The sequence below is a fragment of the Psammomys obesus genome, unplaced genomic scaffold, assembly GCF_907164565.1.
Source record: "Psammomys obesus unplaced genomic scaffold, mPsaObe1.curated_primary_1811, whole genome shotgun sequence".
Taxonomy (NCBI): domain Eukaryota; kingdom Metazoa; phylum Chordata; class Mammalia; order Rodentia; family Muridae; genus Psammomys; species Psammomys obesus.
The window spans coordinates 31,901,784-31,927,078 of record NW_026585504.1 but is presented as its reverse complement, the minus strand read 5'-3'; the positions used below and the strand labels follow the sequence as shown (position 1 = coordinate 31,927,078).

Here is a 25,295-nt window from a genome sequence, read left to right as displayed (position 1 = left end):
CTGTCCTGAGAGCCACCACCCAAACAATGTTCCAGAGTAATGGGTCTCTAAGGGGAAGCCTTGTGGAGGCATCCAGCCAGAGTCAGGAGCCTGCCTCATAGGACCTGGGGGGGAGGGTTCTGCCCTATTTTCTGTGTGTGTGTGTGTGTGTGCATTGTGTTAGGTTTTTAGTAATACAGTTTGGAGTGCTGAGCTGAGAGTGGGCTCTTATAATGGAAGGCGGTGGTGTTACTGATCCATTCTTCAAATATATAATCAGTTGAAAGCTTGGATTTAATTGGTGGGTGCTTGCCTGGTTCAGCTAAAACTTAAAAAGAGGCTTCCACATTTTGTGTGATGTTTGTTCTGTTTACCTACCACACATGCGTGCAAATGTTCTCATGTTTAGCAATGGCCGTTTACAGAAATGGATTAGAGATATTATTTCTTAAAGAAAACTCTAGAATGAAAGAAATGGGTGTTTACAGTATTTTTTTTTCAGAGCCCAAAAAGAACTTAGGTGGTGGTGGTGGTGGTGGGGGAGTTGTGCTTGATTAGGGTCCGAACTGCTTTGATTTGACCAATTGGACAGGCAACCTTACCTGAGAAATAAGCAATGGCCAAATCCATACATCTGTGTGCTTGTAGGGCCTGCCTTGGAGGGTTCTTCCCCAGGGGCTGTTGGATGTTCAGGTCCTGATCCCTGTGTGGTGAGGATCTATTCAGCTTGTGAGTCTGTGCTTGGTGAGGAAGGCACACAGATGGCTGTCATCAGGAGTTAAGTCCTGGCCACTTAGCAGTGAGTGTGGTACTAGAAAAACAACTGGCCTTTCTGAGCCTCGGGTATGTCACGCTCATCTCTTCACTCCCTCTTTGTCATCTGACACCCACCATGTGCTCTGTGGCACCAGTCTGCTTCATTCCCTGACCCACTCTTGGCCTTAAAGACAACCCAGAGGACCATTGACAGAGGCATTGAGTCTAAAGTTGGTTGAAGAAAAAAAAGACAAAAAAGAAAGTTAAGGAAGAAAGACAATTTCTGCACTGTATCCCAGCTTTGTTGCTGACTTCTTGCATGGCCTGATGGGTGACATAAGAATGACGAAGACAGCCCCTTTCTCCTAGGGCCGTGATGAATGAGCTGTTGGCAGCAGTATGTCTCATGTCATATTAGTGTAGACATGGATGTCTTTACTCCATTAGCCTTCTGCCTCTCATCCTTCCTGGCCCGCAGGAGGATGCTTGCATCTCCCCTCCTCTGCTTGCCCATCCAAATACTGCTGCATTTCTTGAAGCCTCTTTCTGCTTATAAGTGACCATCCCCCTGCCTTTTCTAATAGCTCCGTCGACCTGTGGAAGTAACACAGATTCCCTGAAAATGAGAGTCAAAAAGAGGGACAGACACAGAACCACGCTATGAAGCATGCTGAGGAATCTGTGTGAGTGCTGCCAGCTTCCAAAAAGTATTATTTACAAATTGAAACAGACTTAAAGTTAAGTCAAGATGAGCACTTATGTAAGTGGAAGCAATATAATTTGATCATTATTTCAAAGACAAACATGTTAGTTTGTAAACTGAGAACAGCAGTGGTTTTGGTTCTTGCTGATCTTTGGCATCTCTATTTTTGAACAATTATTTTTTATTATTTCAGATATACAGAAGAATTGCCATTTTCTTCTAATCTGGCTCTCTCTCTCTCTCTCTCTCTCTCTGTGTGTGTGTATGTATACAGAAATCAAGGCTGAATGTCTTCCTTGTGGTGCTCCATTTGTTTTTTCTGAGATAAGGTCTGTCACCGAACCCAAAGTTCACTGTTTAGGTTATATCAGATTGCTTGTAGAATCTACCTATCTCTACCCCTTTGACTCCCAGTGCCAAAGCCACAGACAATCACAGTACCCAACTTTCACATGGGTTCTGTGGTTCTGAACTCATGTCTTTACACTTGTATAACAAGTACTTTTCCCACACCGAACCATCTCCCCAAACCCCTGTCCCAGCTTTCTCTGATGGCATCTTCTATAGCCATAGAAAGATCTTGGGCTGATCCTGAGAAAAACTAGGGAGCAAACTTCTTGCTAACACTTCTGATGAGGAGCTGCCAGCCCAGAGCAGACCTTGTTTTTGGGGTGCCCCATCTGTAGCCTGCTTGCCGCATGCACCCCGGGATAAAATGGCCAATGGACTTAAAACATTATGAGGGTTTTTTTTGTTTGTTTATTTTTTCAACCATTTTTTTTTTGTTGTTGTTGTTTTTGTCAATTGCATGGCTCTTAAGTGTGAACTTTGTAGATGGCACCATCATGGACTAGTGTCAAAAGGCTGCTGCTCCCCCAACCTCAGGAGAGGGACAAAGGAGCATGAACAGTGGCTATAGGGTGCTGGCCTGTGATTTTAATGTATTTGCCGCAGCTGGTACCTAATTAAAATCAGGCGGGAAGAGCATCGTTGGAACAGTAAAAATAGAAGTGTGCAGTGCTGGCACAGTTCACATCCACTCCACCGTGAAATGCACAGCGGAGCTCTGATCCTCCTCCAAGAGTTTCAGGAGCCACTTCCCTTTCCCACTTCCTCCACAGATCCTCAGTTGATAGGCCAAGCCGCACACACTGGGACCACATGCACCGCCAAGGTGCCTGAACCTTCCCAGATGGCCTGGCTGCAGCAATGCACCAGTCTGTGTTTGTGTTGTAGTGTGGCACAGTGGAGTAAGGCCACAGGACTGGAACAAAAATACCCGGTTTCAAGTGTAGGCGGCAACCTTTGCTGCCGCTTGAGGACGTTGAAGAGTGGATCGGATCGGGGGAAGTGAGACGATGTGCTTTGGGTAGATTGCCCACTTTGGTTTTTTTGTTGGTCAGCTGTGGGATCGATTTGTAACACCTAGTGTGGGACTGAAGAGACGGCTCAGTGGGTGAAGTCCCTGCTGCACAAGGGTGGAGTTCCAGCACCCTTATGAAAGTCCTAGTAAGGCAATATACCCTTGGCACATTGGTACATTGCCTCTGCTGGTCAGGCAGAGGCAAAAAGATTCCTGGGGCTCACCAGCCAGCTGGTCTACCAAATCAGTAAGCTTCAGGTTCACTGAGAGACCCTGACTAAAAAAAAAAATGAGGTACAGAACTATAGAAGACACATTGACTTCTGGTCTCCATAGGCATGAACGCATGTGTGCACATGCAACCCCGTACACACATGCATGATCAGGAGCACACATCCACAGGAAAACATATATTTGATTATAGTAAGTAATGATGACAGCCATGACTGAATGAACATGACTGTTGACCAAGAATTTTCTGAAGACCTTTACTTTATCATTAGGGACCACAGTTATTCCTACTTGTAAGTGAGGAAAGCATCCAGAGAGGCGTAGTGACATTGTCACACAGGTGGGAGGTAGGAGAACAGGATGAGGCTTTGCAGAGGACAGGCTGTTAGTAATGCAGCCACACCTGTATAAGGATCCAGACAGTGACACCACCATTCCACAGGTGAAAGGGCTGCCCTGGTGAATGACAGCTGATGTCCAAAGAACCCAGAAAGGCTGAGGTGTCCTAGTGAGGAACTTTCAGACTTAGCACATACCGAGAGTGCTTGCTTTCTGTTTCTCTTCGTTTCTCTCATCATGACAAAGATCAAATCTTTCTCACATGCTGTCTTGTCCTTACACTTCAGCCAACATGCTTCAGCCTCCCTTTTTAAACAGAGAGAGCGGGCATCAGAGGCTCCAGCAAACAAGAATGCCTAGCCAGTCTGAGTAAGAACATTTCCTGCTATTTTTATCTTCACTGGGATCATGGCAGGAGATACTGGCATTTCATAGAGAGGCAATGCAAAGGTTTGTTTTCATATGCAGTTTCTGTTAACCCTTTAGAGAAAATAACAGCGAGGTGGTACTGAGACACTTTAAAGCAAACGAAGAAGGTTGAGGAAGGATGACTGTTGAGGGAAAGATGGCCTTGGGTAGGTTTCTGGTTGGTGTGTAGCCCATGGTTCACATTCAACACATGTCAAGGTCACAGGGAGAGAAGAATCCCATTCTCACTTCTAGTTTGTTAAAAAAAAAAATGAAGTGAGCCATTTGTGGACTGGGTGAACTAATCTTTCCATTGAAACTGTGGGTGTTAATCAAGCTTGTTCTAAAAGCTGATGGCTTAAGGGGGGGATGAGAAACAGACATTCATGTCTGTCTTCGTTGAACCATAGAAACTAAGTCATTCAGACAGGATTGGCTCTGGGGGCAGAGCCTACACTGGACCTGTGAGGAGGTAGGGCTTCCCAATGATGGCTGCACTGAGGGTAGCTTTCACGTGGCTTCTTTTGTTCCTTTCCAGACTAGCCCCAGTATTGTTAGTCTCTTCCCATAGTAGCAAATGGACTTCCTGGGACTCCCTGAAGTAGAAACTGAGGCGCTAGCTCACCAGCTCAAAGTTAGATTGCCCAGCCTGAAGTCATTTCCCAGTGCCCCACCATTGCATGGAACACCATTAATTACAGAGAGACTTCACAAAGGGAAAGGGATTGATGATTTTCTTTGAACTCCAGTTTCTAGCGTGATTGTGCTGTCCAACTTTCCCTGTAAAGAGTATCCCTTGGAAGATAAGCAGTCCAGGTCTACTGCAGCACTCAGCTGAAATGGTTCTGTAAGAGGAAGAAGCCTTGCATCAGTTCAGTCAGCTTTCACCAGGTTATGCTGCAGTAACAAACATTCCCCAGTTTCAGTGGCTCCCATCAACTGAAGCGTGAACTTCAGGTTTTGGCTGTGTCTTCTCAGTGTGGGTTCCATACCAAGAAGCAGCTCCTGCCTGGGTGCCTCTTGTAGCTGAGGAGCGAGAGATGACAGAACTATGGGAAAGCTCTTAATTCGTCTGCTTGGAAGTGAACAGGTGTGAATAGTTGAGTTCGTAGGGGAAGGTTCTAGGACAAGAATCTGAGTTCATCTAGCTCATTTGAAGGGAATCCTGGTCATGAAGTGGGAAGTGGGCAAGGGAAGGACCAGTAGCTGGGAGAGATGGATCATGGGGCTCCAGACCACCCCAGGCTAGTGTGTTGATTCACTTAGGCTTGTTGATCACTGTTGAGGGCAGCTTCGGGGACCCAGTTTCGTCAGCTAATAGGAACTCTGATGTAGTAAGTGCTGAGATCTCATTAGTGGGTTAAGGAAGTGGCCATGCAGACCCAGGAGTGGGGTTTGTCTGTGTTGTGCAGCATTCCTCACCATCACAAAGATACTTCTGAATACTTTTCTCTACAATGACTAAAATACCCGGGCATTGCCAAGTGCTCCCTGGGGGAGGGGGCAAACTCTTCATCTAGAAAACCAGTGCTACAGACCATCTGTCCACTGCTAATTCTCAAGTTGTTGCCTGGCTGGGAGAGGTCATGGCCTAATAAGAGAAACAAGAAAACAGATACGTGAGCTACAGTAGCAATGCCGCAGAGATGCTGAAGTCTGTTCAGATAATTTAACAGTGAGACAGAAATTCTTCAAGTGGGAACATCAGTTCTCTTAAAGGATGGGGTGGGCAGGGAGGAGTCTAGAGGCAGTGACACCTGAACAAGATTTTGAAGGTAATGGGGCATTCTCCCGACATATGAGCAAGAACATATAGGAAAGTTGAATATAACCTTTGGTGACTGGAGGTTTGGCAATGTTACAAGGCTGTTTCAAGGACCAAGGGACACAAAGCCCATGTACTTTTACATTCTCACTGGCCATGCTCAAAGAGCAGGGGAGGAGAGAGAGGGACAGAAACAGAGAAACAGGGGAGACAGAGACAGAGACAGAAAGACAGAGAAACACACACACACAGAGAAGGGCATAAAGAAAGAGACAGGGAAGACAGACATAGAACCGGCTCTTTTATGGAGGGCATATAACAGTTCTCCACGCACTGTTCTGGACTCTCTGTGTGTTTATTCAAGTCCATAAGGGGTGTTCACACCCCCTCTCTATTACACAGGAGAAACTGAGGCAAGAATGAGTCTGGCTACGTGCCCAAATGCCTGGCTAGTGAGTGGCACTCAGACTGCAGTGACCTATTCAAGAGCCTGGATGGTCTGGCGTTTAGTATTTCCTCTCACCACTAAGACTGTCAAGGACTTAGCACCAAGACTAGTGTGGTGGTGACAAGCTACACAGGGTCCCCGGCTGAGGGTGCTCTCCTCCTGACTCCTTCCCATGCTGACCTTCAGCCTCAGAGAGTCTCTTGCTTCCAGGAAGAGAAACGCAACTCATGGGCACCATGAGCTTGCTGGCCTTGTGAAGCCTCGCAGCCCTGGTCCTTGCATGGCTTGGAATGGGAAGGGATGAAAGTCACTTTCTTTCTGTGAGCAGTTCCTATAAGGCATCTTTTTTTTCAGGGTCAGTCCTGTCTATCATTCCCAAATGACCAGATTAGTTTTGCAGTGCTCCTGGGGAAAGTTGTTTGCTTAGAGGGGTCCATCCTGTCTCCCAATCTCAAGAGTATATCTGACAAACTAGTATTAAAAATCACGACCCCTTTGCTGTGAGTGTGTTGCTCTTAATGACCTCTCCCAGATTTCAGGTATTTCCTGTCCTTGATCTCTTCCCTCCTCATGCTGTAGGCTGCTCGCTGCCTCCCACTCAGACCTACATGGTGGGGATCAGGCTGGCTCTGTCCTCTAGGGCAGAATGTTCCTCAGCGCTGCTTGGGCGACGCCTGACTAATCCATTAACCAGCTGTCTCCTCTGCATATTCCCAGATGTCTTCCTTTCCATTCCTCCCCTCCCCTACTCCCACCTCCTCCATGTTCTGTCCTTTCTCCTTCCTCATGCTGGACCTGAGGCAACACCCCTTCCCAATAAGGGAAGCGTGTGTGACAGCCCAACACGGGTTCAACAGTCAGGCTCAGAGTAACCACTGCCCTATTGTACAAACTGAGGAAAGTCACTCAGCCTCTCTGGACTTAGTCTTTTTTTTTTCCTTTGAATGGGAGTGTAGGTGTGGTGAGACTTAAAGAAGTCAGATACCTGGGAAGTATTTCCAATGTGCTTAGCATATGGAAAGCCTTTCAAGAAGGTTAGCTAGCATCCATGGCCCAAAGTGACAAATATCAGCTAAAGAGGATAGAAAGGCCATGATGAGTGGTGGAAGTAGTGAAGCTCCCAAGAGGCCTGGGGCAGAACATCAGTGCATCGCGCCTCTGCTGTGATTCCAACAACAGCTCTCAACAGCAAAATGGCCCAGAATAGAATGGCGATGTTCTTGCCCAAGAAATATTGATGAAATGATTAAGTAAATATTAATGGTGGTGGCAATAGTCACAGTGTGTCCCAGGTTCTCTTCCAGGCGCTTCTGCATATTCCAACCAATTACATTTTTTTTCCACAGACCCATGCACTGTTATTACTGTAAGAAATACTCCTCGTGTGAACAGTGTATTGGGGATACAGTGTTTTAAAGGTAATTTGCCCAAGGTCGTGCAGCTCATAAGTGTTGAAGGGAAAACTGAATGTGTCTTGGGTGGCGTTCTGGCAGATGTCACCAAGCACTAATTCAGATTATCCTGTCATGTCTATTTATAGCTGTGATTAGGAGCCAAGCTAAGGACATATCTCTCTCAGATGCAATGTTTCTTGTGAATTTTTTTTTTTATTAAGACTGAAATGGGCTGGGTGTGGTGACACAAGCCTGTAATTCCAGCATTCCAGGAGGCAGAGGCAGAGGCAAGCAGATCTCTGTGAGTTCAAGGCCAGCCTGGTCGAAGGACAGCCAAAGCTAAAAAAGACCCACAGTCAGCTAAGACATACTCTATGAAACAGCCAAACACGAGACCTAGCTAGGAGATCAGAACCTTAGGGACCACGTGGAAGCTTAACCTGTGGTGGGGACAGTCACATCAGTTCATCTGTAAAATATCTGTGCTATCCATATTCGGGGTAGCTATCCCCAGTTTGGGTATCTGTAGATGAAAATAGAAACTCTGCTATGCACACCACACAAGTCAGACAATTCTATGTGGCCGGTGGACTCCTACCAACTTTTCACAAAAGCCATTCCGCATCTTCTATGCCATAACTACATCCACCTATGTAGCTGATTTCTGTTGCTCCTCTCTGAACCTGAAACATTGCTCCAACATGGAACTTGGGGTCCCTGCCAGAGGTATGGGAGCAATGCCAAGAGGTGTTCTCCTGAAGCTCAGTAGTCTAGTCATATGCTTGTTAGAGAGTATGCTTCTTGGCCCAGTAAACATAGGATGTATGCAGTATTTACATAAGGAAAGTAGACAGGCTCTGGGTCCTTGTGACCTTGGGAATGGCTTGACAAAATAAAGTGAGGCTGAATGAGTCTTTCTCTCCCTCCCTCCCTCTCTCACTCTCTTCATTCCTTCCCTCCCTTCCTCCCTCTCTTTATCTATCTATCTATCTATCTATCTATCTATCTATCTATCGTCTATCTATCTATACACAAATATATATATGCACACACACACACACACACATATATATATATATATATATATATACATACATATATTCGTGTAATAATATGAGCCCTGCTACTCCACAGTGCTCATTTAGAGGTCTTTCCTCCTTGTTTGAGGCGGAGCCTCTTGCTTGCCACTGTGTACACCACCTAGCTAGCTCTAGAGTTTCTTGGAATTCTTCTGTTTCTACCTCCCACTTCACCACAGGAACACTGTGATCAAGACAGGCATCTACATGGATGCAGGAGATGTAATCTCAGAGCCTTGCATGTGTGTCACAAGTGCTATACCCATTGAGCCTTCCCTGTCAGGTCCTTGATGAGTTTCTTTACAGTGGATCTTTTTATAACATTTGGACCTCAGACTCACGTTATCTAATACCCAGGGCACACAGCTCTTTCCAGTATTCCAGAGGCCCCTTTGCCTTTAGAACAAAGAATACTTGTTAGTAGTACTGTGAGGGACACAGTCTAGGAAAAGACACTCCTATCAGAGGTGGCCATGGAAGGTGCTTACAAGACAAAGCAGAGTTCCTTGTTCAAAGATCCATTGAGTAAACTAAACCATGGAATGTTGAGAACATAAGCCTAGAGGGAGGCTCAGATGCTGGAGTAGTCCTGGGCATTGAAACCAAGATTCTAAGTCAACTGAGTATGGCTTTGGGGGATTAAGTGTTTGTGGTGATGCTGGGAAGGGGAATGTTAAAGAAATGAAGCCAGGGAGGAGCATGTGGTGACGTGATTAGTGGGTTAGGCAACATTGCACAACATTGCTGGGATCAGGAGCCGGCTGCTGAACTGTGGGCTAGCTCATAGAAATTCATGGGGACTAGGAAGTAGATAGCTCTGGCTCTTATTCATAGACCGGAGAGGGATATCAAAGGGCCCAAATAGTCCTGATGAGGCCTTCAATTCCTGTAAGTTATGCAATGTGCAAACAAACACTTAGCAACCTTAGGGGTTGGAGCCAAATGACAGCCATCAATAGGACAGCATGTGACTTCTTTGACATCAAAACACTGGTTAGGTAAGCCTTAAAATACCCAACTTCACGCTGGGCATGGACAGTTGAGCTCATCCCAGAACTTAGAAGCCAGTGCACATCTACAGCTGAGAGAATGGTCAGGTCAGACGTCTGGGGTGTGGCATGGTACGACTAGGCTGTGAATGGCAATGAGAAAGGGAGGAAGGACGGTGTGCCTGGAAGAGAGGAGAAATTACAGGGAGGGATTAAAGGGAGGGTGGGTGGAAGGCAGGGAAACAAGATGGTTGGGAGGGAGGGTAGGTTCTTAAGGATGTGTGAGAGCCAATGTTGGCATCTGGCAACATCTGCCTCCTCCAGCTGAGCAGACCTTGCTTAGAAATGGATGGAAGGTGGCTACATAGGCTGTGCTGAGGAAGTGTCTGTGCCAGACATGTGGGTCCCCAAACCTTTGTGCATGAGGATGGGCACATCAGGCATCTCAGGGAATGCTTCTCAGTGAGCATGTGCCTGTTGGGTCTGGAACTCTTCTACTGATGTTCATCTTCTCCCCTGGAGATTTTCCTCTTTAAATGACTTCTAACTCAGGCTTCTGTGAGATACTCATTGGTGAGTTGGGAGAGATGTCAAACTGTCACCCATGACTTTCTCTTATAACACTTCAGCACGCAGAGGTGTGGGTATATGTGCTGAGCTGAACCATGGGTCCTCTGGGGAAATCCAAAGGTGAGCACCTTTGCTCGCTGCCGAAGAACTGGCCTGTTGTTACCTTTGGAAGCTTGTAGAATGCGCTTCTTCCCCTTCTTAAACACAGTGTGGATGTTACAAAGATAGCCAACCCACATTATTCCTTGAGCCAGCTTCCTCTTCAGGTCACCCCTCCTTTTCCAAATGTGGAGAGAACATGGCGGGGCTTCCCCAGTTCTGCCATACATCTTTACGAGGCTCTTGGCACAGTAATTAGGGCAACCTTCTAGTACTTCATTCCTTTACATGTTGGTTTCTAGCTTTAGAAATCCAAGAAAGTGATTTTTTAAAAGGTCCTGATGAAACAGAAATTACTGTTAGTAGTGGCTCAGGAAACCAAAAAGAACCACATGGGTTCTGAACAAGGATTCTTTCTTGTTGCTTTGCATGGATGTGATGCAATTCAAAACCTCCAAATGGGTCCCCTTGGAGTCGTAGTATATGAAAAAACATTTGGAATTGTCTTCTGCAGTTTTACTCTCATGGCTGCTTATAAGGCTGTCTCTTTCACTTTCTATTAGCGAAAATGGACTTAGACCATTTTACTGCATAATCCTTTCCCATTTAGCCCTGGACATTATTCTTAAATTGAGCAGAGAATGTGGTAGATGTCCTTCATGCTTGGATTTTTAAACACACTGGAGCCCACCACACGGGGCCAACCACATGGAAGATAAGTTCTGTGTTATGGTTGCATACTTTACTCTTGCCACATCAGTTTCTTAACGTTTTCTCAGTGATTGAACTGGGCTGTTTTTAGTATTCTCAATTTATAACTAGCAGAAAGATGCTTGTCTCTTTGGTATGGCATTTATTTTTTTTGAGATAATTATTTCCACATACCATATTTGCAAAACATGGTTACTAGGCCCATGAATGCAATTTAAACTACTCTCTACCAATTTCCAGAAAGAGCAAGCCCAGTTAGAATAGCTACCCAATGTCACATGTGCCTGTCTGTGACACGAAGCTACACTCTTGAATGGCTTAAGTCACTTTCCTTTGATTTTCTGCCTTACTAGGGATCTAAAAGTAAGTTAATTAGATTTGCTTAAGTAAACACTCATTAAATTTGGTAAGAAATTAAGTTCAGTAGTGCTTACTATATAATAGTATGTTTTAGCAAAACATACTATTTTACACACACACACACGTAAACAAACCTCCATACTGGGCAGTGTTTCCACTTTCTATATAAAAAAGTGGCTGCCCATTGTGACCTAACTTGTTCAGGGAAACAATCAGTTAGTGTGCAAGTTCGTATCCAGCCTCACTCTGAAGCAAGTCTCAACCCCTGCTGCTTCCAGTACAGGAAACAACTGGCAGACAGAAATCATGGCTGCATCTCTCTCAGGGCCTTTCATTATGTCTCCATGGGCTGATTGCCTGCATTGGTGCCTGTTATGGAAGAAAACAGGCAAAGGAGGGTTCGGGTGACTCGAGTGGAGATGTAGTGCTCTGTGGAGACCAGTACTCCATGGAGCTGTGGCTCTGACAGTAAGCCTGTCTTGGTTGGTGTCATACGTGGAATTCGGATCATAGGTCCTTTATCCTGAAGGCAAAGTCTATCTCTAAAGCCACTCCACCAACTGAGTGAACGAATGTGAACTGACACTGGCCAGCACAACCGAGAGAAGCAAATGTTTGAAGCCTTGCATTTTGTTTGATTCTTGGAAATTTTATATCACACTCCATCAGTGATTTGTATTTGTTTCTATGTGAGTGTCTTAAACTACCATGTTTCTTGGCTTCTATTGTGTAATCATTTATATGAGTTTCCATCAGTTTCATAACAGCAGCTTTCCTTTTAGGAAAGCTCATATTAGTTGTAAGACACATTCCATTTTCAGAAACGTTTAAGTGAGAGAATAGTATGTATCTTAGAATCAAAAACATTCCCTGAAGATGTCTGGTGTCTTCAGTGGGGCCAGAACTGTCTTCTGGCACACTTGTGTGTGTGTGCTGAGGGTGGCAAAAGCCACAGGGGATGTTGCGCAGTTATAGATGTGAGATTGGGACTCACTAGTGAAATGGGTAGGGTGGCAAGTGTGAGGAATTCGGCAGGGCTCATTATGCCTTTTGACTCCCCTAATCTCCATCCCAGCGGGGTCTCTCTACTTGGCATTATTTGCCTTTGGGCCTAGATAGTCTGTTATGGGGCAGCTATGGCTCGGAACATTTCTGACTTGTAACATTCCACTATAGCGTCTCTTCCCCTAGTTGGGATTACGCATAATATCCCCATTAGTCTCCTTGATGAGAGCAAGTTTCGGGGAAGAAGAGAACCTTCTGGAAACCTTCTTGGACTTAGGCTCCGCTATTCACTCTAGGAGGTTCTTTCCCCAGGATGCCACCCACAGGACACACGTTTGTCTAGCGATTTGTGTCTTGGCCCTCTGTTTGATGTTTTTTGAGGTTTACTGAAAACAAACAAACAAACAAACAAACTTCCAGTCATTCAGGGTGGGATTCAAGCACTTGTCTTATGAGTCAGTGTGGCAAGGAGGAAGATTGAAGTTGATTCTCACAGGGTGTACACTACAGCAGGGACAATAGGAGTCAGTCACGCAGACAGAGGAGTTAGACCTGGGCAGTGAGGGGGGAGGCTTATAAGAGGAGGTAGTGCTGTACCCCAGGGGAGAGGGGTGAACGGGAGGAGCCTGTCAGGAGAAGAAAGGCTGCGGCACATCGCTTGTCAGCATTTATATGGATGTCTGTAGTAGTGACACTGGAATCATCAAGATGATAGGCAAAGAGGAAGTCAAGTAGGGCAGCCTCCCCTGCCCCTGTCAGAAGGTTCTTCAACTGCTATATGCTTTACTGCCATGCATGTAAGCTGCACTTAAAACTGAATACGTTTTTGAATACTGAAGAGAATCACCATAGTTGATGGCTGTGTCGCATGAATCTTTATACATCAAAGTTTTGGAAGTGTTAAATGTTAAAACAAACAAACAAAAGACAGTTAAAATTCCTAAGTTACTGTACATAGTGAGCCCTCTCTGCCCAGCTTTTCTCACCCTTTAAGCCTCTTTTTATAGGGCATACACCACTTTCTATCTGGCTTTTTAAGTGCACATTTAACCTAGTCCCAAAGGCACTCTGTCTCACATTTCACTAAATATTGTTTGCGTTATCAGACAACTTTTAGCTTAAAATTGGCTTGGGACCAAGGCTGAGTAGGAGGCTGAGGTTGGAAGAACACAAGTTTATATGGTTACCAAAATTCTGTGGTCTGGCATGTCCTTCAAACAGACCCCACAGTCTCAGGGAAACTGAGGTCCCATTAGGGACATTAAGAGCACCCTGGCCAATCCAGGAAGTGGAAGAGGAATGGAAGCACCTCCCAAGTTCCCTGGAGAAGGCTGCAGGTAGACTGTGGCGCACCAGCTTCCCAGCCAGGGTCTCTGGAACGGTCTCTGTTTCTGCCCCTTGATAGTTACCTGATCATGAGTTAATTTTCTGAGCTTCCATGGTCTGGTCCAGGAAGTAGCACTATGATTGGAACCATTTTATCGAGCTGTCAGAGGGTAATGCCAGACCCACATAAGTATTAGCTGTTACTTACCTGATGTTGCTGTTCATCTCTCAGGTCAGCAGACTGCTTTTGGTTGAATTAGGACACTGGGAAGGTGGGTTCCCTGTTCAAGAAACACACTAGAAAGGGCATAAAATGCTAGCTGGATAAGAGGAAGGACCTCACGAGCCCCCACCCCTTGAAGAAGAGCTATGATGGTGGATGGCTTCTAGGGGAGGGAAAGTCAGTTTTACCTAAGGTAAGGCTGGCCACACTACAGGGTATGGCCCCACGCTCAAAAGGCAGCATTAATTGGACTAATAGCATATGAAAGAAAGAAGGAAAGAAAGAAAGAAAGAAAGAAAGAAAGAAAGAAAGAAAGAAAGAAAGGAAGGAAGGAAGGAAGGAAGGAAGGAAGGAAGGAAGGAAGGAAGAAAGAAAGAAAGAAAGAAAGAAAGAAAGAAAGAAAGAAAGAAAGAAAGAAAGAAAGAGACATGAAATTGGGTGTCGGAGCCTAAGTGGATAGATCTGGGAGGAGTTAGGAGAAAGAGTAGGAGGGTGAACACAATTAAAACATACTATGTACATGTATGACATTCTTAAAGAACTAATTAAATGTCATTGAAATTGTTCTTTGAATTCTAAAAGTACAAAAAACCCAAAGCCTGTTAGCTGTTAGGTATGTTCTCAGAGGGGTGACAGTTTTAAGATTAGTGTGGCTGAAATAATAGAAATTTCAATTCCTTATATAGCATTTCCAGGCTGAGAGGTGTGTGTGTGTGGGAGGGGTGGGGGCTGTGTGTGGCTTCAGTGGCTGGTAGCTCCAGACTCACAGGAAGTTCCAGGCATCCTCTAATCAGGATTGACCAGTCATCTGAGTCTATTGGAGTCAATCATCAAAGGACTTGTTGCCTAAGCCAACCTTTTTGGGTTGTGAAATCTTATCACAGTGTGTATCTCTGCCAAGATCCCCAGGTGCTTAAGGCACAGGTTGAGCTCAAATCAGAAGCCAGGGCAGAGCACAGGACAGCTTGAGAATCCTGGGATTGCTACCAAGCGCTGCAGTTTATCAGCCGTATGACCTAGAACAAGTTTTGCAACCCGGCCTTCCTATCTTCTTAATTAACCTGGTATAAACATTTGCCTCTTTGGGGTTACCATGAGGACTTACAGAGACAAAGCATCACATGGCATCACGCTGCACTTGAGGCAGACAGTCCATAAGTGTGATGCCTCTGCCTGCCTCCCGCACCTACACGATAAAGCAAGGCAGGGCAAGAGAGCCTCTTAGGTTTTTCGTTTGTGTAAGAATTAAGCACAGAGGCTTGTTCAGCCTCTAGGGTCTGGGCTATGCTCTCTGCTGATTTGACTATCAGTCTGCCTTGATGAAAAACAGGAGTGAGCCATCAGAATGTCCTGCTTCACCTCAGACAATGGTTATGTGGCACGAGGGTTTGGACTCAGCCCTCAGGCATGGGTGACCCCATCCAGTGCAGGGAAAACAGTCAGAGACACTGAACAGCTCTATCAGAGTTCTCTTTAGCAGTAGAGCTGGGATTTGTATGACAGCTACATTTCTGGAGCCTGTGTTAGCAACTGCTCCAAACAATGCCTAACTTCTGACACTGGCTGGAAAAGATAAATATGAAGTAGCTAGGAATGACCTTTCCATATGCTCAGCTCTAAGTTTCCTGAGCCTCAAGACTGTCTCCTCCCGAAGCCACAGCAAATAAACCACAGAGGCATGTGCTGAGAGCAGCAACATCTGGCCAGATATCTGATGAGGAGGGATTCTGTGTGTGCACACATTCACATTTCTGTGTGTGCAGGTATATGTTTAAGCACATGTATGAGCATGCATGTGGTGACCAGAAGACAACATCTGTTATTGTTCCTCAAGTGCTGAGCCTCAAGCACCTCATTCTCTTGAGAGAGAGTCTCTTACCTAGAACTCAGCAGGAAAGCTAGGCTGTCCAATCAGGGTCTGTCTGCCTCCGCAAAGCAAGCATGGCCAAAATGGGCACTCCTGTGAATGCGCCTCACGGGGTGTCTGTGGCAAACCTGGCTGATTGATCATAAAACCCATTCACGAGAAATGGGGACTTCACTTCAGAATCTTTCCAAACACATTGCTCCAGGCAGCCACTGTTAGTGAGCTGGATGTTGCCCCTGGGGTGAAATCTGCTTCTTATCCATTTTTGACTCTAAAAGCCACTGAGATAGGATTATGGGGCTGCTCAAAAAACTGTGCATTGAGATCCTCAGTCTGGGCAGGGCAGATGAGGAGAATCCCTCAGTGGCGTGTTCAAAAGCCAGAGACATTGATCTGTGAGACATCTCCATGCCTTAGCTCTCTTGGCTCCTTTTTGCCTGGCTGTTGTGGGTTACCCCCTCAGAAATAAGCCTTGCCTGTCTTAAGGTCTTTTTTGTTTTGTTTTTCTTGATTTCTTTTGGTTGGGGAGAGCGGATGCCTTTGCTGAGCTTCTAACCAGGGCCTGATGGGACAGACTCTGCAGTCCAGATCCAGCAGCTCATTTTCCAAAGCTGGAACTCCTTCCTCTGGCACTGGATCATTTCCACCATCTGACCCCACTTGCCTTCACCACTCTCTCCTCAGCCTGTCTAAAGTACACATCCCTATGCTACCCAGTCCAAGTTGTGTGGTCTCAGCTGATGGCCACTGCAGAAATCCTGTCACTACCTTTTCTCCATTTTGTCTAGTCACAACTAGCCTACATTCACAGAGGAATCTGCTCCTAGCCCCTTAATGCCTTTGAAGGGAACACAGGCCACTAACCATGGCTCTCACTCTCTCACAGCCACTCAATGCTGAGGAAGTGCATTTTGTGAGGCCCTTGTGACAGTGGGGCAATCAGGCCCTAACAGAGCCAAGAGTCTGACCAAGTCTCTTGTCATTCTCTTGTTCAAGTGCATGTCTCTGCCACCACACCAGACCTATTGTGGTCAATGCCATCTCCACACCATCAAATCCCCCTCAGTTCTGTGTATACCCCCAAAGCTGACTGGACCACTACTCTTTCTATAATGTGTCATTCTTAGGAAGGTTCACTCAAGGCTGGAGGGCTGGTGGTTGGAACCAACCAAGGAGCCTAAGGATAGATCCTCTTTGCAGTGCCGGATCCTTGGTAGCAGGAGCTGGGCTGGGAATAGGTGTCTCAGAGGAAAGCCAGGGAGCTAAGATGCATTAAGAGCATGGTATAGCGGCTGGGCGCCGTGGCGCACACCTGTAATCCCAGCACTCAGGGAGGCAGATCTCCTGTGAGTTAGAGGCCAGCCTGGTCAACAAAGCAAGTCCAGGACAGCCAAGGCTACACAGAAAAAACATGCCTCAAAAAAAAACAAGCAAACACCAACAAAAACAAAACAAAGAATAACATGGTATATACTTGTGTCTTAAAACAATCCCAGCTGTATAAAATGGTTGTGAGATTTAAAAGAATAAAAGAACTGAAGTGCATACGGAACATTATAGCTCATTGGTACAAACATTGACTATTGTGCACATTTTCCTGGCAATGGGATTGAGCGCCGCTTTTCACTTTCACTTTTACAGCTCTCTGTAGGAACAGAAAAATGCACATTATTTGTATAAGTTGAAAACCATATGCCGAACTTTTCTTTCCTTGGAAATGGGGACAGAGTCCGTTTGGCAAGGGGTCTATTGTTAACCCTACCAGCCTCAAGCTTTGCCCACTGTGGGTGTTTCAGGATGTGCTTAGTTCGGAGAGGGAGTCTTTGCTCCCAGCCCTCTGCATCCCTGCCTCTGTCTTGCTTCCCTTGCCAGCCAGTGTTGGCTCCAACCCTCTTGGATGGTGTTGTGATTGGCCTAGAGGGAGTAAGGAGGGAAACATGGCTGCGTGTTCAAGAACAGAAGCAAGGCAAGCACCGTTTATGGGGTGTTTTACAGTGGGACTGTAACTGGAACCCTGAGGCGTAGCAAGAATTATGAGGTGAGATAGGCTTAGCACCAAGCATCCTGAAGTAGTAGTGTGCATGGCACGGGCATGAAGACAGCTGTTCCGTCAGGGTGTATGTGTGTGTGTGTGTGTGTGTGTGTGTGTGTGTGTGTGTATACAGAAGTGGAGGGCCAGGTCCTGAAGACAACAGGTTATCTCAGTTTGCAGCTAGGATGCTACCATTACAGCTACATAGCGGGTTTAGTGACTTGCCTGAGGCGGCATGATGGACACAGGTAGCAGTCCCGCTTGTGAATCCAGTCACACTCTAGAGCCTCTACTACTCTGTTCAGAAACTGCACCATGGCTGAACACAGGTGTGCAGGGCCAGCCCGGGGCGAGCATCTTTGATGCCGTTACTCCAGCATGAGTGAGTGTCGCCACCTCTGCTATCGAATAAGGAGCAATGGCATTAAGGCGAGGAAAGGATTCCGTAGTTTCTCTAATTTAAAAGGAGTCAATAAAGGAGATTAACACGCCATGCTTGCCGCTGGAAGTGGAGACGCACGAGGTTGTGGACTCTGCTGAGAGGTATCTCCTGTCAGAGAGGACACCCTCCGTCTCTCATAGGCAGATTGTGTGCTTTGATTCTCAAGCACATAAACTCTGTACTGTTGGGGTAGAAGCTATGTCAATATCTGTCCCAGGTGAGCCAGGAGAAGGGAAGAGGGAATTATATTTGGAATTCAGCAATGGCTTACCAGCTTCTGCCTTTGTACAGGAAGCTTCTTAGACATTTTTTAAGGTAAAAGTCCTATTCCATTCTAGATGGCCAATTAATGATTTCTTGACTATGCAGCACAAAACAGAAACATTGTTTCATAGGAAAACACCGGGATGAGTATGGTAGTGAACGCCTGAAATGCCAGCTCTCAGGAGGCAGAGGCAGGAGGATGGCTACAAATTGGAAGGCAGACAGGTCTACATAGTGAGTTCCATGCCATCCAGTGCTGCATGGCAAGGCCCCATCTCAAAACCAAGCAAAGAAAAACAGGGTACAACATGATACAATTCTGCCTAAAACCCCAGAAAATGTGCAACAGTTCTTGTCACATCGTGTTCCGGAACTTTCTTTCACTCTCGGAGGCAACCTAGGCAAATAGTTTTTTCCTTTTCCTTTCCTTTCCAGAATTTCTATGCATGTATATGATTGTTCATATACACATACAGATTTCAATCTCCACAGAAAGTGTGTCTCGATACTCTCCTCTGTCAGCTCACTGGTGATCTTTTAAAGAGGTCCTTACTCTTCGCTGCAACAGCATATGTAAAACGTACTAAACCAACCCTATTGTCCAACTTTGGCTTATTCCCTAGTTTTTACCATAGAACCATTTTTTTCCCCAAAGAATAAACATCTTTATAAACACGTTTCTCTAAAAATAGTAAGGAGAATGTGTTTGTATACCAAATGCATATTTTATATTTCGATGGAAAGTCTGAAAGCGCTCCACTCCCAGTACTATTTGGGGATCCACATTAAACATCTAGATCTTTGCTCGTTTTAGATGTTCTCATCTGTGTGCATGTATTTGTATGTTTTATGCACTTCTTAGATCAGGTCTGTGCACATGTGTGCATCCAGGTGTGCTACTATGTGTGAAGGCCAGAGGTAGAAGCCAGATGTTTTCCCTCCATTGCCCTCTGCCTTTATTTTATTTTTCCTTTTTGAAGCAGGGTCTCCTATTGAGCTTGAAGCCTCTCAGTTCGGCTGGGCTGGTTGGCCAGTATGCTTCAGGGATCTGCCCACACCGGTATTGAAGTTACAGGTGCATAAGGCCATGCTCGGATTTTCAGCCTGTGAATCCAAATTTGTTTCCTCATGCACTTAGTCTGCTGAACCATCTCCTCAACCCTGACATTAGCACCTGGTTTTCTTCTCCTTTCTGTTTTCCTCTCTATCTCTCTCTCTGTCTCTCTCTCTCTCTCTGTCTGTGCTATTGTGTGTGTGGAGTTGTGTGTGCGTGGTGTGTGAGTGCCTGGTGTTTACATATGTGCGCATGTGCAACTGCATGCATGATGCATGTGGGGGGGGTACATGCATATGACTGTGTGAGTGTGTGGGCCCGTGCAGACATCACTCCCTCTGTCTCTCTCTACCTTATTGCCTTGAGTCTCAGGGAAGCAGAAGTTCACTGTTTGGGTTTGGCCGTCAGCTCTCTGGATCAGGGCCCTGCCCTCAGTGCGAAGTTTCAGGTACCACAGCCATACCAAGCTTTTGACATGGACTTTGTGTTATGGATTCAAACTCAAGTCCTCACACCTACATATCAAACACTCCTACACACTCGTATTTTCCCTATCTCCCATCTCCCCTTATCAGCTTTTGAAAAGAAAACATTTTCAAAATTGAATATGCAAAGGTTGGTCCTTGCACTTACTTGGCCCTGAGTTCTAATGTGACAGAAGCTTCCTCATGTTGTTTGTGCTACTTTGTACTGGTGGGTTTTTTTTCAACATAATGTCAAACATCAATAGGACTATTCTGGAAGCGCTCTCCTCCAGGGCTGATGTGCACTTAGGAGTCACACCATACTTTCATTTATTAGGGTTGGTAGCGAATAGACACCCAACTTATCGATGAAATACCCCAGCCCAAGGCTTGCCTTTGTTCTCCTTGTCTACTCAAAGTCTCAGTACAGAGCTCTGCCCTATCCTTTGACTCTGTGGCCTAGCTTGCAGATCTCCCCTGAACAGCTAATTGAGTGTTATGTGAATATGTTTTTGTTTTTATCCCAGGTGTGGGAGAAGAGGCTGCTTCACAGCAGGTGATTGTGATTTTCCTCATGCACTGGCAGGGGCACGGTTTTGCCAACTGCAGATAGTTTACATTTGGGATTCTGGGGACTCTGGAGAGGACATAAGTGGCAGAGCACAGAGAGGGTGAGGGGTGCTGCTGCTAAGAAGAAGGTGGGTGCTGCTCCCATTGCTGCTCCTGCTGCCATTGTTGTGGTTTGTCAAGAGGTAGTGGGCAAAGAGAAGAAACTGGGTATCAGCCCTGCCCCAAGGGATTTGACGTCCCTGATCAGGAGGAAGTAGTTTAAAGAGGTCTGCGCCCTCTTTCCCCCTAACCTTCTTTCTTGCCTGCCTAGTGTTGTGGGGTCGGAGGAGATTAGAGTAGAATAAGGGTTGGAAGGGAGGTGGAGGTATAAGAACTCAATCAAATAGATTTCAAAAGAAGCCAACATTGAAGGCTTTTGTATGGCACTTCAGAGGACCTGCAAGAACATGTTCTAGAGCAAGCCTGGTCTCTGTCTAGATAATTTGGCACCCTGATGTCATTTACTTTCAAAATCATTCCCACAATGCCCTCTCCCTCTCTCTACCATGTACTCAATGTGCATCTCACCTAGTGGTTCCTGGCTTCTGAGACATTCACCAAAACCTTCCACTCATTGGCTGCTTGAGCTGCTTGCTCTCTGCTGTGTTTGCTGATGTTCTAGGATTGTGCTTATATGATTTCCTTCTGACCTAAGGTGCCATACTATAATTCAAGAAGGCACAGATACTAAGATGACCCTCAAGTCACTTGCTGTAAGAGTCCAGAGTGCCACTTTGGCATTGGTGGTGTTTCCTAGGAAGTCTGCACATTCTCTTGAACTGACTCTTGTGTTGTCTCTAAGTCAGTGACTGTACAGGGAACATCCTCTTAATTCAGAGAGAGATCGCCCTGGAGAAGGCGAAGAGAGGAGAGGACCCCGTGCTGATGGCTACTGTGCAGCACACATTTAACTAGTAACCCATCCTCCTCAACCAACTCCCACCCCTATGGTGGCTAAGGGAGGGGGCTCTTGAGGATTAGAGTGAGTCACTGAGAACTATACAGCTAGTAAGTAGTAAACAGTCTAAGGGTGTGTGGGTGTGTGGGGGTGGGGGTTGTATAGGATTGGAGAGTACAGAGTAACGCCCAATCGGGCCAGTTTCATGTCCCATTCTCTTGAAGTCTGTTTCATGTCCCATTCTCTTGAAGTCTAAACTTTGTCTATTGACTTCAGTGAGGCAGACACGGAGCTTGGGCATTTCTGAGGACATCAGGTGTACCAGAGGCCAGATTGAGGCCAGTGCTTTGATCTCTGTGCCAAGGATGCTCTGCCCTGACCCTGCTGTGCCCAGGTAGACTGAGGGGAGGGGTCTTTTTGGCTGTACTTTTGGACTCCCTTATGTCATTGTTTTTCTCATGTGATGTGGCTTTGCACTGAGCTGGGATATTTCCCAAAAGAGCAGGTCACATGTAGCATGTGCCTGGCATGAGCTGGGTCGCGTGGTTCCTTTTCTTTGAAGAAATGACACATAAGCAGAGAGCTTGCATCAATGTTAGCATCCACAAAAGCAGATATTACCCAACTTAAAAATAAAAAAAAAATGAACATTTTGGACCATTGAGAGATGGCTAAGCCTGAAGAAGGGTGAGTCACTAAATATATTCATGATAATGTCCTCCAAATTTTTAATCATGACATTGCAACATAATAAACTTACACGATAAAATGTTAAGAGCATGTAAAAGTGAAGGTAGTGGCTGGTGAGACCCTCTCCTCATGTGCAATACCCCTGAAGTTCTTCCTAGGAGTTATCACTACCAACTGCTCTATGGTAGTCCCAGAAATACTGATTACAATCTTTGTACATGTACACTATATTTATGCTTACCATCATCTGTTTCTTTCCAATCCACCCAGCCAGCCAGCTATCCATCCCACTTAAGCCTAACTCTTTGTGATTGAAAATAATGCAAAAATGTTTGAATTTAATCTTTTGTTGGGGCTTGTGTCAGGACCAGTGACACAACAGAAGGTCTTGTGAGTTCCTGGGGTGCCTATCTGGGACCCAGACTTCATCACAAAGTCCTTCAGCAGAGGAAGGAATAAAAGAGACCCATACACCAAAGATGTCCCTGATGGCTTTTTTGTTTACATAAACTATACAATTCATCTCCTGGGTCCTAGCTTTTTCAAAGTAGCACATAAGAAGATAACTTTGTCAAAGATAGTTCCAGCTGCATGTGAATCCATGGAATTTCGGCTTGAGGAAGTCTGCCCTAACTTATTCCTCACCATAGCAGAGTGTCAGTTTACAATGTTGATCTTCCTAGGGAAACAGTGGGTTATATATGATAACTTGCTGGATAACCAAACTTCCTTCAATCAGAAGGAAGTCAACTTTGTCCGCAGCAATATTTTCCCCAGTTAAGTGGCAAGAGTGAAAGGTAAAAAGATTTCTGACCCCACTCTTCATAACTTACTCCAAATTGTCCCCACCAAAAGCCAGTATGCTGCTAGGGTATGATCCCCAAAGAACTCTCTCTAGAGGTTAGTTCTGTGGGTTTTTTTTTTTTTTTTTTTTTTTTTTTTTTGCAAGGCTCTCTCCTCAAAGGCATGAAAATAACCAGTTGTTCCTGATCCTATCCAGCACCTCTGGAGAGCTCTGAACTGGCCCCTTTAGTAAGTTCTAACCTCTACGACTCACTAGATTAAACTTTTAACAGTTAAGTCTTAATGGAGAAAGAATTAAATAATTATCTTTCTCTCAAAAGATTGTTTTACTTTAGTTGTGGTAGATGCCTAACCTGGCTTAAATGAAAGAGACTACTTTAGGTTACTGGCTGAAGATTCTAGAGGTAACTTCAGGCTCCCTTACTCATGGAGGCTGAATCTTATCATCAGAACACTGTCGCTGTCATTTCTCTCTGTCTTAAAAAAAAGCAGGTGACTCCCATATGGACTCTAGATGATATAAAAGATCTGGTATGCATTCTAGAAACTCAGAAACCTCATCAAACAAGAGCTTCTCATTCCATATATATATATATATATATATATATATATATATGTTTGAAGACTGAATCAACTTAATCTCAGTACCTTCCTGTATGCATCTAGTTTTAGATCAACTTGACACAAGCTAGGGAGCCTCAGTCAAGGAAATGTCTCCATAAAAGCTCAATGTGAGGAATTTTCTTAATTAGTGACCAATGCGGGAGGACCGAGCCCATTGTGGATGGTGCCATCCCTGGGCTGGTGGCCCTGGGTTATATAAGAAAGCAGGCTGAGCAAGTCATGCGAGCCAGTAAGCAGCATGGCTTCTGAATCAGGAACCTGCCTCCAGGCTCCTGCCCTGTTTGAGTTCTTGCCCTCACTGTTTTCATGATGAACTGTTACATTGAACTATAGGAAATAAACCCTTTCCTCCTCAAGTTGATTTTGGTCACGGTGTTGATGAAACACTGTGCATCCCGATGTACCAAGCCTGAGACAGACAGTAGCTCAGCTCCTCCCAAACTACAAGGATAGGAGAAGGAGAGTCAAGAAATTAGAAACAAAAGAGTAGTATCTGGTCCTAGACAGGTCAAAGCAATAGGTTTGTAATGCGAAGTCCAATTATTTTTCCATAAAGGACCAGGTAGCATGTTTTTTAATTTTTCTGTTTCAACTACACAACTCTGCTCATGGAGTTAAAAAAAATGCATAGGCAGTATCCATAGGTTATGAAAGTGTTTTAATGAAATCTTGTTTATAGAAACAATCATTGGGCTGGGATTTATCTATGACTATAGTTTCTGATCCTTGGTGTATGAAGTATATGTAGTCTTTTTCTCCTGTATAATCTAGAAAGCTCAACAATTCCTATCTGACGTGTAGAAAGTATTCAGTGGATGCTTGCTATGAACATTATTTATGCCAGAAATAAGGAAAACAACAATGATAACATTGGTGGTGGTACTTCCCACATTACTAACTGAACAACAAGATATAATGAAATAATGTATGCTAGGGTCTTTTCTTCCTGCTGGTGCAGCTTCTTCTCCATATATACATAGAAATGAAAGGCAGTACCCATGTAGGCTACACAAATACTGTACTTTGTAGTTGAGCCCTAAGAACTGGAGAGATGGCTCAGTGTGGTAAGAGTGCTTGGTGTGCAAACAAGAGGACCCAAGTTCAGATCTTCAGTATCCAAATGTCTGCCTATAACCACAGCACAGGAAGACAGAAAGATCACTAGCAATACCAGCCAGCCAGCTTAGTTTTTGATGATGATGATGGTTGTGATGATGATGATGATGATGATGATGATGATGATGATGATGATGATATTCAGGTTCAGTGAGAGTATTTTCTCACTCAATCAGGTGAAGAGTGATAGAGCAGGATACTCAACATCCTCCCTTGGCCTGCACATGAGTACATACAGGCACATACTTTCCCGCTCCCCCTAAAAATAGATGATCCCTAGGCTAGGATAAAAATGATCTGCACCAAGTATGGACTGGACCTAGGCCTACTACACGCATGTACTCGATAGACATCTTAGTCTTCATGTGGGTTCCCTAGTAAGTGGAAAAGGGGCTCTCTCTGACAGGAACTCTTGCATGCTTTTTGATCACTTCCCCCTGGTGAGGCTGCCTTCACCGGCCACCATGGTAGAGGATGTCTCAATTCTGATATGACTTGATTGTGCTGAGATAGATGGGTGGGTGGGGCCTCTCCTTTTCTGCGGGGGAAGGAAGAGGGAATACAAAGAAGAGGGAAGAAGGGTAGAACCAGGAAAAGAGGAGGGAGGGGGCTATGATTGGAATGTAGAGTAGATAGATAGATAGATAGATAGATAGATAGATAGATAGATAGATAGATAGATA

At 45.2% G+C, this 25,295-nt stretch overlaps 1 protein-coding gene across 3 annotated transcripts in view; it reads left to right on the top strand.

Annotated features, from left to right (window-relative positions):
* Slc1a2 (solute carrier family 1 member 2) overlaps positions 1 to 25,295 on the top strand; it is a 128,876-nt gene that overhangs the window by 34,163 nt on the left and 69,418 nt on the right. Inside the window, exon 1 of one of the 3 annotated variants that reach the window (XM_055599767.1) lies at positions 9,492 to 9,562. The exons of 1 other annotated variant lie outside the window; for it this stretch is intronic. In XM_055599767.1, the coding sequence (XP_055455742.1) occupies positions 9,555 to 9,562 (8 nt within the window). In that variant the 5' untranslated portion in view covers positions 9,492 to 9,554. Of the gene's footprint in view, positions 1 to 9,491; positions 9,587 to 25,295 lie in introns of those variants that run through there. One more of the 3 variants, XM_055599756.1, reaches the window with a different exon arrangement.